The sequence below is a fragment of the Oncorhynchus clarkii genome, chromosome 7, assembly GCF_045791955.1.
Source record: "Oncorhynchus clarkii lewisi isolate Uvic-CL-2024 chromosome 7, UVic_Ocla_1.0, whole genome shotgun sequence".
Lineage (NCBI taxonomy): Eukaryota > Metazoa > Chordata > Actinopteri > Salmoniformes > Salmonidae > Oncorhynchus > Oncorhynchus clarkii.
This window is the reverse complement of record NC_092153.1, coordinates 75,426,684-75,447,636: the sequence shown is the minus strand read 5'-3', so window position 1 is coordinate 75,447,636 and position 20,953 is coordinate 75,426,684. Positions and strand designations below refer to the sequence as shown.

At 40.0% G+C, this 20,953-nt stretch overlaps 1 protein-coding gene across 1 annotated transcript in view; it reads right to left on the bottom strand.

Annotated features, from left to right (window-relative positions):
* LOC139413851 (E3 ubiquitin-protein ligase rnf213-alpha-like) overlaps positions 1-20,953 on the bottom strand; it is a 74,282-nt gene that overhangs the window by 41,014 nt on the left and 12,315 nt on the right. The window contains exons 4-19 of the mRNA XM_071161664.1: positions 18,601-19,049; positions 18,300-18,506; positions 17,790-18,047; positions 14,723-14,890; positions 14,280-14,485; positions 13,821-14,113; positions 13,315-13,571; positions 12,972-13,193; positions 12,480-12,669; positions 7,521-7,576; positions 7,154-7,307; positions 4,787-4,933; positions 4,544-4,642; positions 4,340-4,462; positions 3,759-3,948; positions 2,277-2,450 (exon numbers count right to left, since the gene is read on the bottom strand). Coding sequence (XP_071017765.1) covers positions 2,277-2,450; positions 3,759-3,948; positions 4,340-4,462; positions 4,544-4,642; positions 4,787-4,933; positions 7,154-7,307; positions 7,521-7,576; positions 12,480-12,669; positions 12,972-13,193; positions 13,315-13,571; positions 13,821-14,113; positions 14,280-14,485; positions 14,723-14,890; positions 17,790-18,047; positions 18,300-18,506; positions 18,601-19,049 — 3,193 coding nt within the window. The remainder of the gene's footprint in view (positions 1-2,276; positions 2,451-3,758; positions 3,949-4,339; positions 4,463-4,543; positions 4,643-4,786; positions 4,934-7,153; positions 7,308-7,520; positions 7,577-12,479; positions 12,670-12,971; positions 13,194-13,314; positions 13,572-13,820; positions 14,114-14,279; positions 14,486-14,722; positions 14,891-17,789; positions 18,048-18,299; positions 18,507-18,600; positions 19,050-20,953) is intronic.

Here is a 20,953-nt window from a genome sequence, read left to right as displayed (position 1 = left end):
ATATAATAAAAAACAAACAATGAAGACGATACTTTGAGCTCATTGTGGTTCTATTAAAGAGTAACCAGGAGAACCTCCACAGACGTTTTGAGTAATAACCACTTAACCTCAGATCTAAATAAAAGTCCCCTTTTGGCATTGCTAGCAAGCATGCATACTTAGGAATAAACTGTGCATTCGGAAAGTGACGTGCCCACATTTTGTTATGTTACAGCCTTATTCTAAAATGGATTATATCGTTTTTTCCCTCATCAATCTAAACACAATACGCCATATTGACAAAGCAAAAACAGGTTTGTAGACATTTTTGCTAATTTATCAAACAAAAACTGAAATATCACATTTACAAAAGTATTCAAACCCTTTACTCAGTACTTTGTTGAAGCACCTTAGGCAGAGATTACAACCTTGAGTTGTCTTGGGTATGACTCTGCAAGCTCAAGTCCGGACTCTGGCCGGGCCACTCAAGGACATTCAGAGACCTGTCCCAAAGCCACTCCTGCATTATCTTGGATGTGTGCTTAGGGTCGTTGTCCTATTGGAAGGTGAACCTTCACCCAAGTCTGTGGTCCTGTGTGCTCTGGAGCAGGTTTTCATCAAGGATCTCTCTGTACTTTGCTCCGTTCATCTTTCACACGATCCTGAGTAGTCTCCCAGTCCCTGCCGCTGAAAAACATCCTCGCAGAATGATGCTGCCACCACCATGCTTCACCATAGGGATGGTGCCAGGTTTCCTCCAGACATGACGCTTGGCATTCAGGACAAAAAAGTTCAATCTTGGTTTCATTAGACCAGAGAATCTTGTTTCTCATGGTCACAGAGTCCTTTAGGTGCCTTTCAGCAAACTCCAAGCGGGCTGTCATGTGCCTTTTACTGACGGGTGGCTTCCATCTAGCCACTCTACCAGCACTCCACCTGATTGGTGGAGTGCTGCAGATATGGTCGTCCTTCTGGAAGTTTCTCCCATCTCCACACAGCAACTCTGGAGCTATGTCAGAGTGACCATTGGGTCCTTGATCACCTCCCTGACCAATGCCCTTCTCCCCGATTGCACAGTTTGGCCAGGCAGCCAGCTCTAGGAAGTCTTGGTGGTTCGAAACTTCTTCCATTTAAGAATACAATCCTGTCTCGGAGCTCTAATCAAATCAAATCAAATCAAATTTTATTTGTCACATACACATGGTTAGCAGATGTTAATGCGAGTGTAGCGAAATGCTTGTGCTTCTAGTTCCGACAATGCAGTAATAACAAGTAATCTAACTAACAATTCCAAAACTACTGTCTTGTACACAGTGTAAGGGGATAAAGAATATGTACATAAGGATATATGAATGAGTGATGGTACAGAGCAGCATAGGCAAGATACAGTAGATGGTATCGGGTACAGTATGTACAAATGAGATGAGTATGTAAACAAAGTGGCATAGTATAGTATAAAGTGGCTAGTGATACATGTATTACATAAGGATACCGTCGATGATATAGAGTACAGTATATACGTATGCGTATGAGATGAATAATGTAGGGTAAGTAACATTTATATAAGGTAGCATTGTTTAAAGTGGCTAGTGATATATTTACATCTACGGACACATCCTTCAACCTCATGGCTTGGTTTTTGCTGTGCCATGCACTGTCAACTGTGGGGTCTTATATAGACAGGTGCCTTTCCAAATCATGTTCAATCAATTGAATTTACCACAGGTTGACTCCAATCAAGTTGTAGAAACATCTCAAAGATGATCAATGGAAACAGGATGCTAAATTTCGAGTCGCATAGCAAAGGGTCTGAATACTTATGTAAATAAGGTGTTTCTGTTTTTATTTTTAATACATTTGCAAAATTTCTGTTTTTACCTTGTCATTATGGTTTATTGATGAGTTGGAACAAAAATGTGTAATCCATTTTATAATAGGGCTGTCACGTAACAAAATGTGGAAAAAGTAAAGGGGTCTGAATACTTTCCGGATGCACTGTTTATACAAGAGTTGCTGGAAAGTCATTTGGGGGACTTATTTTGATGTAAGGTGAAGTGATGAAGACCTGAAACCAAACCAAGACTGAAAACTAAAAAAGTCAGTTTTATAATACTATGAATATTTTTCCTATAATTTGGGCCTTAAACAGAACCAACCTCCCAATGACACAGTAGATTAACTTTTTATTGGATGTCATTAAACTATCGATCTGGGGAGGTTTTCCTGTCTACTACAGTAGGATTAAAGCAATATTTATACTTAAATGTTTTCATTTGGTATATTCTTCTGACAATCACCTATCTTCAAAAGCTCAATGAATGTTGTTCTCCTTGAGAGGACTTTACTGAGAGTCTTCATCTGGATGTTGCCGTTGATGACTTTATCTGAGACAGAACTGAACGCAGAGCTTGCCACAACCATCCGCTCTTTAGCATCGTCTGACAAATGGTCAATCATTTTCAGATTTTCACCTGTAATACAAAACATAGTTAGTATGTTTAAGTGGACATTTGGAAAATGCACTCAAAATGTAAATACACTACATGACCAAAAGTATGTGGACACCTGCTCGTTGAACATCTCATTCCAAAATCATGGGCATTAATATGGAATTGGTCCCCCCTTTGCTGTCAGGCACTGATGTTGGGCTATTAAGCCTGGGTCACAGTCGGCATTCCAATTCATCCCAAAGATGTTCGATTGGGTTGAGATCAGAGCTCTGTGCAGGCCAGTCAAGTTCTTCCACACTGATCTCGACAAAACATTTCTGTATGGACCTCGCTTTGTGCACGGGGGCATTGTCATGCTGAAACAGGAAAGGGCCTCCCCCAAACTGTTGTCAAAAGTTGGAAGCACAGAATCATCTAGAATGTCATTGTATGCTGTAGTGTTAAGATTTTCCTTCAATGGAACTAAGGGGCCTAGCCCGAACCATGAAAAACAGCCCCAAACCATTACTCATCCTCTACCAAACTTTACAGATAGCACTATACGTTGGGGCAGGTAGCGTTCTCCTGGCATCTGCCAAACCCAGATTTGTCCGTCGGACTGCCAGATGGTGAAGCGTGATTCATCACTACAGAGAACGTGTTTCCACTTCTGGAAACACGCTCTTCCAATGGCGGCGCTCTTAGGCGTCTGCTCGGCCATGAAAACCCATTTCATGAAGCTCCCGATGAACAGTTCTTGTGCTGACGTTGCTTCCAGAGGCAGTTTGGGACTCAGTAGTGAGTGTTGCAACCAAGGACAGACAATTTTTACGAGCTACAGTACTCAGCGGTCCCGTTCTATGAGCTTGTGTGGCCTACCACTTTGCGGCTGAGCCGTTGTTGCTCCTGGACATTTCCACTTCACAATAACAACACTTACAGTTGACCTAGGCAGCTCCAGCAGGGCAGAAATTTGACGGACTGACTTGTTGGAAAGGTGGCATCCTATGATGGTGCCACGGTGAAAGTCACTGAGCACTTCAGTAAGGCCATTCTACTGACAATGTTTGTCTATAGAGATTGCATGGCTGTGTACTCAATTGTATACATCTGCCAGCAACGGGTGTTGCTGAAATAGCCGAATCCACTCATTTGAAGGGGTGTCCAAATACTTTTGTATATACTGTATAGCGTAGCTCTTAAGGAACATTTGGAAGTGACAGTTTTACATTTAATAGCCATTGTATATCCATTTTTCCATATACAACTGTGTTGAACATTCCCACCCAATGTTAGCCTTGATTGTATGTGGAAATGGTTAGAGCAGTGGAATTTCTTGAGAAAATTCACCTTGGACTTGAAAGACACTTTTGGCCATGGACCAGTTGAGAAGATGTTCCACTACACAGTCCTCCCCTTCCAGGTATTCTCCATTGCCAGTCTTGGGCCAGGACTTCATCACAATAGTAGATATTAGCCTCTCAAACTTGCTGAAGTCAAGTTTTTTCAACCGTTCAAAGAGAGCCTCCTGAGAGATCCCCTGATCATGTCAAATTAAAATTGGAGATAAAAAAAAAAGCATTTGTTTGATCATTACTTCCCGACAAAGTCAATGCACAGCCTAATGATTAAGTAGCCTAATGATTAAGTAGCCTAGCGAATAAAAGGTCACTGGTTAAAATCCCTCAACTGACTAGGTAAAAAAAAAAACATGACCTTGAGCAAGGCACTTAACCCTAATTGCTCATGTAAATCGAGCGCCTGCTAAATGACGGAAATGTACATTTCCAGATTGAAAGTGAAACTTCATTTCTACAAGAGCTTTTCTCTACACCCACAATAACATCTGCTAAACACTAAACATGTGTATGTGACCAATACAATTTGATTTGATTTGAACGTTTTCAAAATAATGATGTTATTCATCTTGCCTGACAAATGACTGTGACTGCTTCCAAAGCGCATTTCTCCAATGAGTTCTCCAAGAATGGCAGCGTCTTGCTCACTTCCTCAATCTTATTGATATATATTTCAATTTGATGCATGGATGTTTCCTGATGGCCATACAAAATATTAATGAATTATGTACATACATATCTTTTTCATTGATGAACCTGTAGATGTACCCCTCTCACCTGTTTGAGTTTTCCTTCAAAATCATTCAAGAATGTATTTCTCCAATATTGGGTGAATTCTTCTGAACCAATTTTAAGTGAGATCAGCTTGTTCCAGACCTACAGGAAAAGGTTTTCACTACACTTCAGTTTTACTTTTATCAAACACTACAATTCCAATTCCAACTGTTCTGCAATAATAATAATACAAATATAATATTTATTTGTATCAATTATTTAATTTGGTAAAACAAAAACTCTTACCTTAGTCTCAGACATGTATGCAAAATCAATGTTATTAACCAATTTGTTCTTGAATGTGATTCGCAGCCATTCCTTTATGATGGCCATAGTCTCCTTTAACTTCTCTTTGCGCGTTTTTTCCAAAAGGTTATTTGTCACTTCCTTCGTCTACAAGAATAGTAATTCATAACAAAAATATTCAGACTCATCAAATATTTATATCTTGGACAAATCACTCATTATATTACAATTCAGTTCAGCCTGGCTTAACATTAAATCGGTCTTGTAATGCGAAGCCAGACTGTATTGAAAATAAATTCAGACCATTTTGCTTTAGGAACCACAATGTTGACTCTTTCCTTCTAAAAAACCTATACAATTCAAGTTATGTACAGTATAGGGTTTTAGAGACATACAACTTCTCCTCGAAAAATGGCTTTGAGAGATTCAAATAGGTACATTACAATATTAAATGCTTATTATCATTTCAAGCAAGGCCAACTTGTTTACCATTTATTGCACGATATTGAATTATATATATTTTTATATGTGCAGCACATTTTGAGATTGACATCAGTTTGTAACACTGTACAGTGCCTTGCGAAAGTATTCGGCCCCCTTGAACTTTGCGACCTTTTGCCACATTTCAGGCTTCAAACATAAAGATATAAAACTGTATTTTTTTGTGAAGAATCAACAACAAGTGGGACACAATCATGAAGTGGAACGACATTTATTGGATATTTCAAACTTTTTTAACAAATCAAAAACTGAAAAATTGGGCGTGCAAAATTATTCAGCCCCTTTACTTTCAGTGCAGCAAACTCTCTCCAGAAGTTCAGTGAGGATCTCTGAATGATCCAATGTTGACCTAAATGACTAATGATGATAAATACAACCCACCTGCGTGTAATCAAGTCTCTGTATAAATGCACCTGCACTGTGATAGTCTCAGAGGTCCGTTAAAAGCGCAGAGAGCATCATGAAGAACAAGGAACACACCAGGCAGGTCCGAGATACTGTTGTGAAGAAGTTTAAAGCCGGATTTGGATACAAAAAGATTTCCCAAGCTTTAAATATCCCAAGGAGCACTGTGCAAGCGATAATATTGAAATGGAAGGAGTATCAGACCACTGCAAATCTACCAAGACCTGGCCGTCCCTCTAAACTTTCAGCTCATACAAGGAGAAGACTGATCAGAGATGCAGCCAAGAGGCCCATGATCACTCTGGATGAACTACAGAGATCTACAGCTGAGGTGGGAGACTCTGTCCATAGGACAACAATCAGTCGTATATTGCACAAATCTGGCCTCTATGGAAGAGTGGAAGCTGAGTGGAAGAAGAAAGCCATTTCTTAAAGATATCCATAAAAAGTGTTGTTTAAAGTTTGCCACAAGCCACCTGGGAGACACACCAAACATGTGGAAGAAGGTGCTCTGGTCAGATGAAACCAAAATTGAACTTTTTGGCAACAATGCAAAACGTTATGTTTGGCGTAAAAGCAACACAGCTGAACACACCATCCCCACTGTCAAACATGGTGGTGGCAGCATCATGGTTTGGGCCTGCTTTTCTTCAGCAGGGACAGGGAAGATGGTTAAAATTGATGGGAAGATGGATGGAGCCAAATACAGGACCATTCCGGAAGAAAACCTGATGGAGTCTGCAAAAGACCTGAGACTGGGACGGAGATTTGTCTTCCAACAAGACAATGATCCAAAACATAAAGCAAAATCTACAATGGAATGGTTCAAAAATAAACATATCCAGGTGTTAGAATGGCCAAGTCAAAGTCCAGACCTGAATCCAATCGAGAATCTGTGGAAAGAACTGAAAACTGCTGTTCACAAATGCTCTCCATCCAACCTCACTGAGCTTGAGCTGTTTTGCAAGGAGGAATGGGAAAAAATGTCAGTCTCTCGATGTGCAAAACTGATAGAGACATACCCCAAGCGACTTACAGCTGTAATCACAGCAAAAGGTGGCGCTACAAAGTATTAACTTAAGGGGGCTGAATAATTTTGCACGGCCAATTTTTCAGTTTTTGATTTGTTAAAAAAGTTAGAAATATCCAATAAATGTCGTTCCACTTCATGATTGTGTCCCACTTGTTGTTGATTCTTCACAAACAAATACAGTTTTATTTCTTTATGTTTGAAGCCTGAAATGTGGCAAAAGGTCGCAAAGTTCAAGGGGGCCGAATACTTTCGCAAGGCACTGTATGTCCACCTGGAGTAAAGATCTTCATTATTCATCTGCCTACTCTTTTCTTGATTGAGTTATGAGATTACTAAAACGGAAACACATTTTTTATTTTTTGAGCAAAGAGCAAATGCACTGTAAAAGCAAAGGCAAAGATTGAATTCATGGTCGTGTTTGGATATACCTGGAGATGGAAGGCCGTTTCTGCAATCAGACTGACAAGATCCAGGCAAACCAAATGAATCTCATGGTTCAAATTACTTTTCATATTCTTACAAATGGTCTCCAGAAGGCTCACAGCTGCTTTAAGGCAAAAGTCTCCATATCTGTTGTCATGGCTGAAAACAACACGCTGGTTAGTGATGGTGAACAAGCATTTAATGTTAACCTTGAAACATGTCATGGTGAGGATGTGCAAGACTAGTCTGTCTAATCCTTCTAGAAAATAACAGACAATTATCACTTCATGTATTTCAGTTTGAATTTCTTTGCTACTCAGATGGAATTGAGAACAAGTCTAAATATTGTGTTTGTTTTAAGACAGGTGTTACCTGTGCTGTTGTTCCTTAACTCTGCTGAAGAGCCGTGACAACAAGTCCTTCACAGCCTGTCAGTAAAAAGAATGGCAGATGGTATGACAGAATGGCAGATGGTATGACAGAATGGCGGATGGTATGACAGAATGGCAGATGGTATGACAGAATGGCAGATGGTATGACAGAATGGCGGATGGTATGACTATGGCTCTGGCTGGGCCACTCAAGGGCATTCAGAGACTTGTCACGAAGCCAGTCCTGCGTTGTCTTGGCTGTGTGCTTAGGATCGTTGTCCTGTTGGAAGGTGAACCTTCACCCACGTCTGAGGGCCTGAGCTCTGGAGCAGGTTTTCATCAAGGATCTCTCTGTAATTTGCTCTGCTCATCTTTCCCTCGATCTTGACCTGTCTAGAGTTCTGTTAGAGTGACCATCGGGTTCTTGGTCACCTCCCTGACCAAGGCCCTTCTCCCCCGATTGCTCAGTTTGGCCGGGAGGCCAGCTCTAGGAAGAGTCTTGGTGGTTCCAAACGTCTTCCTTTTAAGAACTGTGTTCTTGGGGACCTTCAATGCTGCAGACATTTTTTGGTACCCTTCCCTAGATCTGTGCCTCATGGCTTGGTTTTTGCTCTGACATGCACTGTAAACTGTGGGGCCGGACCTTATATAGACAGGTCACAGGCCTTTCCAAATCATGTCCAATCAATTGAATTTACCACAGGTGGACTCCAATCAAGTTGTCCAATCAAGTTGTATAAACATCTCAAGGATGAAAATTGTAAACAGGATGCACCTGAGTTCAACTTTGAGTATCATAGCAGGGTCTGAATACTTATGTAAATCAGGTATTTCTGTAAATTTGCAAACATTTCTAAAAATATATTTTCGCTTTGTATTGTTTTTATTTAACACTTTTTAGAATAAGGCTGAAACGTAACAAATGTGGAAAAAGTGTACAGTACCAGTCAAAAGTATGGATACACCTACTCATTCAAGAGTTTTTCTTTATTTGTACTATTTTCTACATTGTAAAATAATAGTGAATCGATCAAAACTATGAAATAACACATATGGAATAATGTAGTAACCAAAAAAATCAAAAAATATATTATATTTGAGATTCTTCAAAGTAGCCACCCTTTGCCTTGATGACTGCTTTGCACACGCTTGGCATTCTCTCAACCAGCTTCACCTGGAAGGCTTTTCAAAAGTTTTGAAGGAGATCCCACATATGCTGAGCACTAGTTGTCTGCTTTTCCTTCACTCTGCAGTCCAACTCATCCCAAACAATCTCAATTGGGCTGATGTCGGGTGATTGTGGAGGCCAGGTCATCTGATGCAGCCCTCCATCACTCTCCTTCTTGGTCAAATAGCCCAAACCAGATGGGATTGCGTATCAGTGCAGAAATCACTGACAGTTTCATCAGCAAAGCACCCCCACTCCATCACACCCTGTCCTCCCTGCTTCACGGTGGGAGCCACACATGCGGAGATCACCTACTCTGCATCTCACAAAGACACTGCAGTTGGAACCAAAAATCTCAAATTTGGACTCATCAGACCAATGGACAGATTTATACCGGTCTAATGTCCATTGCTCATGTTTCTTGGCCCAAACAAGTCTCTTCTTCTTATTGCTGTCCTTTAGTAGTGGTTTCTTTGCAGCAATTAGATCATGAAGGCCTGATTCATGCAGTCTCCTCTGAACAGTTGACGTTGAGATGTGTCTGTTACTTGAACTATGTGAAGCATTTATTTGGGCTGCAATCTGAGGTGCAGTTAATTCACGATTTCTGAGGTTGGTAACTCTAAATAACTCTGGGTCTTCCTTTCCTGTGGCGGTCCTCATGAGAGACAGTTTCATCATAGCGCTTGATGGTTTTTGCGAATACACTTGAAGAAACTTTCAAAGTTATACAATTTTTTCTTCATGTCTTAAAGTAATGATGGACTGTTGTTTCTCTTTGCTATTTGAGTTGTTATTTCCATAAAATGGACTTGGTCTTTTACCACAAAACCTTGTTACAACACAAATGATTGGCTCAAACGCATTACAAAAGAAAGAAAATGCACAAATCAACTTTTAGCAAGGCACACCTGTTAATTAAAATTATTTCCAGGTGACTACCTCATGAAGCTGGTTGAGAATGCCAATAGTGTTCAAAGCTGTCATCAGGGCAAAGGGTGGCTACTTTGAAGAATCTTAAATATAAAATAGATTTTGATACGTTTAACATTTTTTGGGTTAGTGCATGTTTCCATATGTGTTATTTCATAGTTTTGATGTCTTCACTATTATTCTACGATGTAGAAAATAATAAAAATAAAGAAAAACCCTGGAATGAGTAGGCGTGTCCAAACTTTCGACTGGTACTGTATATTAGTATGTATTTATGTATGTACAGTTGAAGTCAAAAGTTTACATACGCCTTAGCCAAATACATTTAAACTCTATTTTTCACAATTCCTGACATTTAATCAGAGTAAAAATTCCCTGTCTTAGGTCAGTTAGGATCACCACTTTAATTTAAGAATGTGAAATTTCAAAATAATAGTAGAGAGAATGATTTATTTCAGCTTTTATTTCTTTCATCACATTCCCAGTGGGTCAGAAGTATACATATACTCAATTAGTATTTGGTAGCATTGCCTTCAAATTGTTTAATTTGGGTCAAACGTTTCGGGTAGCCTTCCACAAGCTTCCCAAAATAAGTTGGGTGAATTTTGCACCCATTCCTCCTGACAGAGCTGGTGTAACACAGTCAGGTTTGTTGGCCTCCTTGCTCGCACATACTTTTTCAGTTCTGCCTACAAATTGTCTATAGGATTGAGGTCAGGGCTTTGTCACGGACACTCCAATTCCTTGACTTTGTTGTCCTTAAGACATTTTGCCACAACTTTGGAAGGATGCTTGGGGTCATTGTCCATTTGAAAGACCCATTTGCTACCAAGCTTTAACTTCCTGACTAATGTCTTGAGATGTTGCTTCAATACATCCACATAATTGTCCTACCTCATGATGCCATCTATTTTTGTGAAGTGCACCAGTCACTCCTGTAGCAAAGCACCCCCACAATGGCCTCCCGGGTGGCGCAGTGGTTAAGGGCGCTGTACTGCAGCGCCAGCTGTGCCATCAGAGTCCTGGGTTAACGCCCAGGCTCTGTCGTAACCGGCCGCGACCGGGAGGTCCGTGGGGCGACGCACAATTGGCCTAGCGTCGCCCGGGTTAGGGAGGGCTTGGTCGGTAGGGGTGTCCTTGTCTCATCGCGCACCAGCGACTCCTGTGGCGGGCTGGGCGCAGTGTATGCTAGCCAAGGTGGCCAGGTGCACGGTGTTTCCTCCGGCGCATTGGTGCGGCTGGCTTCCGGGTTGGATGTGCACTGTGTTAAAGAAGCAGCGGCTTGGTTGGTTGTGTATCGGAGGACGCATGACTTTCAACCTTCGTCTCTCCCGAGCCCGTACGGGAGTTGTAGCGATGAGACAAGATAGTAGCTACTACAACAATTGGATACTACGAAATTGGGGAGAAAAAGGGGTAAATTTTAAAAAATTTTTTAAAAAAAATAAAAAAGCACCCCCACAACATGATGCTGCCACCCCCCATGTTTCACGATCGGGATGGTGTTCTTCGGCTTGCAAGCCTCCCCCTTTTTCCTCCAAACATAACGGTGGTCATTATGGCCAAACAGTTCTATTTTTGTTTCATCAGACCAGAGGACATTTCTCTCGTTTTACTGTGGATATTGTCACGACTTTCACCAAAGTTGTTCCCTCTCCTTGTTCAGGCGGCGTTCGGCGGTCGACGTCACCGGCTTTCTAGCCGCCACCGATCCATGTTTCATTTTTCCTTTTGTTTTGTCTGTTTACACACCTGGTTCCCATCTCATAATTATGTTCCTTATTTAACCCTCTGGTTTCCCTTTCTGTTTGTATGTGATTGTCTTTCGTGCATTCCAGTGTGTTGTATTTTGAACGGGATTTTGTTACGTTTTGGATTGAGTAAATCAGTGATTGTTACTCTTATCTGTGTCCTGCCCCTGACTCCTTCGCTATCTTTAGATACTCTGACAGATATAGATACTTTTGTATCTGTTTCCTCCAGCATCTTCACAAGGTTCTTTGCTGTTGTTCTGGGATTGATCTGCACTTTTCGCACCAAAGTACGTTCATCTCTAGGAGACAGAACACGTCTCCTTCCTGAGCGGTATGACGGCTGCGTGATCCCATGGTGTGTATACTTGCATATTATTGTTTGCACAGATGAACCTGGTACCTTCAGGCATTTGCAAATTGCTCCCAAGGATGAACCAGACTTGTGGAAGTCTACAATTTATTTTCTGAAGTCTTGGCTGATTTCTTTTCATTTTCCCATGATGTCAAGCAAATTGGCACTGCGTTTGAAGGTAGGCCTTGAAATACATCCACATATACACCTCCAATTAACTCAAACTATGTAAATGAGTCTGTCAAAAGCTTCTAAAGCCATGACATAATTTTCCGGAATTTTCCAAGCTGTTTAAAGGCACAGTCAACTTAGTGTATGTAAACTTCTGACCCACTGAAATTGTGATACATTGAATTATAAGTGAAATAATCTGTCTGTAAACAATTGTTGGAAAAATGACTTGTGTCATGCACAAAGTAGATGTCCTAAACGACTTGCCAAAACTATAGTTTGTTAACATGACATTTGTGGAGTGGTTGAAAAGCGAGTTTTAATGACTCCAAACTAAGTGTATGTAAATTTCCGACTACGACTGTATATATACACACACACACACACACACACACACACACACAGTAAGTTCATAATAGCATGTTGTAAGATGTAGGATCTAATAAATCAAATGTCCATTTATAGCATAGCTTTTTAGTGCAGACACATGAACTCCTACTGTTGATTATGACATAAAACCTAACGTACAACAAAGAAATACAAAACACTTTTTCACTTTTCAAAAGGGAGGGAGATATGTACCTCATATTTATAGTTCTCCCCGGAAGTCAGACTAAACTGGAGGTGTTGAAGTGTGTCCAAGACATCAAGAGGGATGATTGATGCATAGTTGAACAAGTTATCCAGCCCCAACAGACACATCCAAGAGCGAGTAACGAGACAGTCCATCGCCACAAGGTGCTTGTGTTTTTCCATGATTTGGATGGAATCCCTAATTTTCAAGAAGGCAAAACTCAGAGATTTAAAACAGCACCATGAACAAAACAAATACAGTGTCATAGGATAAATATTAGATTTGTTGGTTAAGTGCACAGAATAAAGTAGACCTATAATTAAGATCTGGACTGCAATGTGAAAGGTATGATTCTAGATATACTTATAGGATTTGATTTTAATTTCTACTAATAGTACTAGTATAATTTTTTTTCAACCTGTTGTTGTAATTGGTTTAGACTTAACAATTTTATTGTCCATTCATTCCAAATGAATCTTAAGTGAAGCCTTCCTAATTACCTCAATCCCTGTGTTTCAAACATCGAGTCTGTGTAGCCTTCTGGTGTTTTGATCCCTTTCAACCCCGCCCAGATGTCACATTTTGGATTCATGGTCAGAGGAGCAGCCTCAAAAGGCTTGCTGTCCCCTCTAAGCAGATGCAGGAGGGGGATAACCAAGATCCACTTTTCAACTCCATGTTTTCTTGCAAAGTTGAATAGAGTCTCAATTGCCTCCGAAACCCTGAATGAGGAAGTAGACAACATCCATCTTTAGTTCAAGCTATTGACATTTTGTTCATTAGATTAGAAACATTAGGAAGGTCTTTACTTTCGGTGGCTGAGGAAAGAAAATGATTTCTCACCTGATGTCACCTGGTAGCCCTTGTTTGAAATCTGTCCAGTATGCAAGGAAAACTTCTCTTGGCTTTTTAGGCAGGCAGAGTAACTCACACAGTTTAGAAATATGTCCACTGAAATCTAAACTGTAATTGATGTGGACAACCAGGATAATAACTCCTAATTTCAGAGGATCAGAGAAAAAATCCTCACGCTTCTCATTCCCCTTTTGGTTCCCACCATCTAAAGCTTGCTGCATGAACTCATTCAAAAGGGTTTTCACCTGAAAAAAGGAATGTACAATAAAGAGTCCTTACATTTACATTCATACGATAACAACTCCCAAGTATTTTGCGATTGAGTCATCAACATGTAAATAACAATATGGCTGACAGAATAGCTGAAACAACGGCATCTTCATAAGATGCGGTTAACAATAAATCTAAAAGCATTTATGAACACAAGTTATAAATCAATTTCGTTCATAAAAGCTACTTAATGACAGTTCCTCAAAATAGGAAAGCAAATCTACCTGTTCTTCTCCATACGGCAGATCCCATTTCTTTGGACCATCCACATGGAGGAAGGGGGATTTGTAATTGGTGAAGAACTGCTGGAGTTGAGTAAAGAAGTTCCTAATGTTCACGTCACTCCATGTTTGAAGGAGATTAAAAATGTTTCCCAGCATCACCTTTCCAGCCAGCTGTCTGCCCGTCACTACCGTTTCCTTGCAGACATCCCACCATGCAAACTTGTTTTTGCAGCGTGATATCCAACTTTGGTCAGGTTCTGTGCGTATGATATCATCATATTGGTGCCACTCCCCTATGAGATTTTTTTTGTTGATCAGTATAGTATTTATGGCTTCAATGTCATTTCATATACATTCCACATAGAAGTGGAAAAGGCACCCTGATTAGCATAGTGTGTGTGTGTGTGGGTGTGTGTGTGTGTGTGGTGTCTTGTTAGTTATATAATAGTCTAACATTACCGTCATGTGTCAAAAGATCCTCTTTGACGAACAGGCACCTGTTGGCATGTTGCTTTGCATCCTTTAGGTAGATGTGCTCATATTTATACTCATATGAGTTGTCTTTTCTCTTGCAGACAACATACTTGTAAGGTATGGAGACACCAACATTCTTTTTAGGGGTCACCATTCGTCCTTCAACAAGAAATCCATTCTCTCCTAAATTCCTTTAAAGTGGATGATGAAAAATAAGCAACATTTTCTAAATGAAGTTATCGGCTCATAAGAAATTACAATGTTTATTGTCGGACAACTGTTTCACACTATCACTCCAAAAACAAAACATATAATACAATGACTTGTCTAAGACATACCAATCAGAGTTAATGATATGAAAAGTCACATCAATTATTAGACATTAAATACATTGGTGTCAACAAAGGGAGAAAAAAATGAATCCTTACCCTGTGATTTCCATTTCCAAACCATTTGTATCCCAGGTCTCAAAAAGACTTCCTGATCTCAAACAAACTCTGTCTTTTGATGGGTCCAACTTGAAACGCTTGGATACAACAGCGTGAAAATAAATGGTAAGGTTATCCTTACCAGGACCATGATGCACTTTGGTTGGGCTGTAAGGAGAAAAAAAAGACAAAACCCAGTATCAGTAAATATCAAGGTTCCCATAACAAAGACTTGAGTAAAGAATGAGGGGTAGTTTGAACTAATGTTTGGTGAAGATGTATCTGTGACAGTTTAAAATATTAGCAGGGCTCCAGACTAATGTTTGGTGAAGATGTATCTGTGACAGTTTAAAATATTAGCAGGGCTCCAGACTAATGTTTGGTGAAGATGTATCTGTGACAGTTTAAAATATTAGCAGGGCTCCAGACTAATGTTTGGTGAAGATGTATCTGTGACAGTTTAAAATATTAGCAGGGCTCCAGACTAATGTTTGGTGAAGATGTATCTGTGACAGTTTAAAATATTAGCAGGGCTCCAGACTAATGTTTGGTGAAGATGTATCTGTGACAGTTTAAAATATTAGCAGGGCTCCAGACTAATCTTTTCCCCCGGTAGCACTGCTTTTTCAGTTGGTAGCACTCGACCATGATTTGGTAGCACTGCTTTTTCAGTTGGTAGCACTCAACCATGATTTGGTAGCACTGCTTCTTCAGTTGGTAGCACTAGACCATGATTTGGTAGCACTACTTTTTCAGTTGGTAGCACTCGACCATGATTTGGTAGCACTACTTTTTCAGTTGGTAGCACTCGACCATGATTTGGTAGCACTGCTTTTTCAGTTGGTAGCACTTGACCATGATTTGGTAGCACTGCTTTTTCAGTTGGTAGCACTCAACCATGATTTGGTAGCACTGCTTTTTCAGTTGGTAGCACTCGACCATGATTTGGTAGCACTACTTTTTCAGTTGGTAGCACTTGACCATGATTTGGTAGCACTGCTTTTTCAGTTGGTAGCACTTGACCATGATTTGGTAGCACTACTTTTTCAGTTGGTAGCACTTGACCTTGATTTGGTAGCACTGCTTTTTCAGTTGGTAGCACTCAACCATGATTTGGTGACACTCGACCATGATTTGGTAGCACTGCTTTTTCAGTTGGTAGCACTCGACCATGATTTGGTAGCACTACTTTTTCAGTTGGTAGCACTTGACCATGATTTGGTAGCACTGCTTTTTTAGTTGGTAGCACTTGACCTTGATTTGGTAGCACTGCTTTTTCAGTTGGTAGCACTCAACCATGATTTGGTGGCACTCGAAAACTTTTACTGTGGCGTCACACAATAGAAAAATGTGTAATCTTATAAGGTAATTCACAATGATTAATAAGAAGTGTAATAAACTACTGAGATGGTATTCAATAAATAAGTTGTTACATCTAACACGTCCAAGCAAGAATGCATGATTAAGATATTTTGATATGCAACCTAATTCAGTGATTGTCTTGAATTTTGGGTTGACAATTAGGCTATTATTGTTATAAAATAGGCCTAAAGAATGATTTTGTGGGGTTCAATAGAGATTTGCCTTCATCTTTACCTGCACTAATATGACATATTGGACTAATTCAATTGCTGCTAATTCACCAACTGCGGAAGTGGGAACTCTATCAAATCTATGTTTTGTTTTTTTGCCAAATTCCGTTTAGTTTTTCACAACAAAAAAAAATGTTTTTTTTTTGTTATACCAGGTTTTGATTTTCAGTTATTTCTAGAAATCACACTTTTTTTGTTAGAAAAACAACAATGCTTACACCACATCAGGAGACAATTTGAGGTATTGGAAAAATGTAAGATATTTCGATTTTGGAGTGTAGTCAGGGGTGAAAGTAGATTTAATTTCTTTCCAATACGGGACCTCCTAAAGTATGTGTGCACGCGCTTGCGTGTGAGCCTAGTCGTAAAGATTTTTCATTTATCCTTTTAAAATGTATTACCTTTTATTGTGGCAGAAACACAAGCATATGTTTTCATCTGATTGTCAAACAATAATTGCCCAGCCTCCAAACAGTAGTGAATGAAAAGAGACATATTTTATACAAAACACCAAAAAGTTTAAAGACATTTGCAAATTGTCATTAGACCAGAATGGATGTGTCCACTGCTGTCCACAAACGTCTCAGTGTCAGCCAATCATCTCTGTCTTAGCAAAGTGTCAACGTTCTCATCAAATCACACTGCATTTTGGAGCGTAGCCTATACCAACCGTTTTCAAGTCCATTCACACATGTTTCATGCCTCTATCATGCGGTAATGATAAATAATGGTGTAAAGTCTACAGTTTTCTTGACATTTTACTATAATGAATTGTGATAGCCTCATGTTTTACCGGTACTGCATACCCCCACTATTTATTTTGTACTCGATCGTACCGCCTTACTTTCACCCCTGAGTGTACAGCAGTTACCCTTTAATTCCAGTGCACACCTAGCAAGAGGCTGTTGTTTAGCTGTGTTTTTGTAGTGCACATGTGATGATAGAGTTTGCAAGACAAATACCCACTGGATTTTTTAAAAATAATCATGATATAATTCTGCCATTAGCTACTTTCTAGTTTTTGGGAAAGCCTTTCTCCATCTACCAGAAGACAAAAATCATTAGCATCCCTAACGGCTACAGCACACACAGATGAGACCGGGGCAGTCCCATCTCATTGCCTCGTTAGAAAGTTACAGGAAATAATAATTACTGATGCATTCGGTTCATGTCTTATTTTATCAACTTGGGCAAATTCATTCATTTTCTAATTCAATACATGTAATTGATTTCCTACTACCAGCCTCTTCGTCTCTGATACTAGCTCTGTATTTATCTCAAAGCCATAAGATTAATCTTGATCATTAAACAGTGTAAAACAGGCACAGGACAGACACTTTCATTACAGGAGTCATGAGGATAAATCACCTTACCGTTTGACCAAATCAGTCAAGTCAAAGGGTGGCCAAATGCGACTGTACGGTCACAGCCAGTAGCCCTGTATTAGACACATTCAATCTATGACAGACACTTACAATTGGGGAGGCTGTGACTGCTTTTCCGTGTTTTCGTTCTTTGTTTCTTCCTGTCTTGTGTTTGACTTATCTGTTGGGTCATCAGTTGATACTTGGGATTGGTCAACACACGGCTGTGAGTTTGCTTCATCCTTGGTACACTTGTCACTCTGGTTACTGGATGTCTGTTGTTCATTCATGACTCCAGCTTCCTTGCTCCCTTCAGGGCTCCCTTCCTTGCTCCCTTCAGGGCTCCTTTCCTTGCTCCCTTCAGGGCTCCTGGAAAGCAGGAGGTTCCCAAATGTCAAAATATTCTGAAGTTCAAAACATCTAAAACAAACTACTTTCATAATTACATTGTGTTATAATATTAATTCCCCCAACAAATGTAATAGTTTAAGCATTACTTGTTCCTTACATTTCCCATGAAGTCTGTTGTGACGTCTATGTAAAATGTGCATTGAATAGTTTAATTTGATTTGACAAGTAACATGGTTTAATTGAAAGGACCAAGTTAATACATAAACTTACATTTGGGTTGGCTTTTTTTGCTTGTCCTTATTTTTGGGGGATTCCACCTGCTGGAAGTCTTCGTCATTGCTGTGGTTTGGTGGACTATCTTCCTTTGCAGGTGGGGAATCAGCAGTAGATGACTTAGAAGCATCACCACCACCATAATCACTCTGCTTCTCTGGTTCCTTGTGTTTGCTTGGAAGCCTCTTGTCTTGATTCTCCACGCTTATTGATAAAAGTACAAACGTGTTTCAAAAGATACAGTTCAATATATAAATATATATGATAAATCATAATCGAATAGAGAGATATTGATTACCTCTGCTTCCTCTTTACTGTTCTTGTCTCTGTGGTTTCTCCCATCAAAGCTTCTTTATATGACAGCTGTCTTACTGGTTGAGTTGGGACTGAGGCAGGTCCTGTGTTCTGATCTGTTGTCTCATGTGTGGATGAGGCAGTCTTCTCAGGCAAGTCTTCTTTTACTGAACTAGGTTGGGTTTGGCTTGTGTTTGACTCGTCCAGCGGTTCACTTTCATTTACCTTTGATGGACCCTCGGGTTGGTCTTCCGTGGTTGTCTGGTACGGGGATGGGATAAGAGAGGTTGGAAGTTTGGAGGGTACGGTTGGAGTGGCAGCAGGAGTGGCAGTGTTCTTAGGTGGAGTTCCTGTAGGGGGAACATCCGCCGCTGCACAGCTCTCACTCCCAGACGACTCCTCTTTCTGATGTGTGTCTGTTGTCAGCTCAGTGTTGCTGGGGGAGTCTTCACTCTATGTACAAACAAAAGTGTTATAGAATTGTATTTTCAAATATAACACATTTCAGACAAACAAAACAAGTAAAAAACTGTGTATATACCCTCTACACTCTACTGGATACACACTCTACAATCTATACTCTACTGCATACACACTCCACACTACTGCATATACACTCTACACTCTACTGCATATACACTCTACTCTACTGCATATACACTCTATACTGTATACTCTACTGAATATACACTCTATACTCAATACCCTAATGCATATACACTCTGAATAATGCATACACTACTGAATATACACCCTAAACTCTACTGGATATACACTCTACAATCTATACTCGACTGCATACACACTCTACTCTACTGCAAATAAACTCTATACTCTATACTGTACTGAATATAGACTCTATACTGTACTGAATATACACTCTAAACTCTATACTGTACTGGATATACACTCTATACTCTACTGGATATACAATCTATAATCTACTGAAAGTATACTCAATACTCAACTGAATATACACTCTATACTCAAATGCATATACACTCTATACTCCACTGCATACACACTCTATACTCTATTCGAGGTCGAACGATTAATCGGAATGGCCGATTAATTAGGGCCGATTTCAAGTTTTCAGAACAATCGGAAATCTGTATTTTTGGGCGCCGATTTTTTAAATATATTTTTTTAGACCTTTATTTAACTAGGCAAGTCAGTTAAGAACATATTCTTACTTTCAATGACGGCCTAGGAACGGTGGTTTAACTGCCTTGTTCAGGGGCAGAACGACAGATTTTCACCTTGTCAGCTCGGGGGACCCAATCTTGCAAACTTACAGTTAACTAGTCCCAACGCTCTAACCACCTGCCTCTCATTGCTCTCCACGAGGAGACTGCCTGTTACGCGAATGCAGTAAGCCAAGGTAAGTTGCTAGCTAGCATTAAACGTATCTTATAAAAAACAATCAATCAATCATAATCACTAGTTAACTACACATGGTTGCTGATATTACTAGTTTAACTAGCGTGTCCTGAGCTGCATATAATCGATGCAACGCAGGGGGATGATTTAACAAAAGCGCATTTGCGAAAAAAGCATAATCGTTGGACGACTGTACCTAACCATAAACACCAATGCCTTTTTTTAAATCAATACACAGAATTATATATTTTAAACCTGCATATTCAGCTAAAAGAAATCCAGGTTAGCAGGCAATATTAACCAGGTGAAATTGTGTCCATTCTCTTGCATTTATTGCACGCAGAGTCCGGGTATATGCAACAGTTTGGGCAGCCTGGCTCATTGCGAACTAATTTGCCAGAATTTTACGTAATTATGACATAACATTCAAGGTTGTGCAATGTAACAAGAATATTTAGACTTAGGGATGCCACCCGTTAGATAAAATACCGAACGGTTCCATATTTCACTGAAATAATAAACCTTTTGTTTTCGAAATGATAGTTTCCGGATTCGACCATATTAATGGCCAAAGGCTCGTATTTCTGTGTGTTATTATGTTATAATTAAGTCCATGATTTGATTTAGCAGTCTGACTGAGCGATGGTAGGCAGCAGCAGGCTTGTAAGCATTCATTCAAACAGCACTTTTGTGCGTTTTGCCAGCAGCTCTTCGCAAGCACAGCGCTGTTTATGACTTCAAGCCTATCAGCCTAATGGCTGGTGTAACCAATGTGAAATGGATAGCTAGTTAGCAGGGTGCGCGTTAATAGCATTTCAAACGTCACTCGCTCTGAGACTTGGAGTAGTTATTCCCCTTGCTCTGCAAGGGCCGCAGCTTTTGTGGAGCGATGGGTAAAGCTGCTTTGAGTGTGGCTGTTGTAGATGTGTTCCTGGTTCGAGCCCAGGTAGGGGCGAGAAGAGGGACGGAAGCTATAC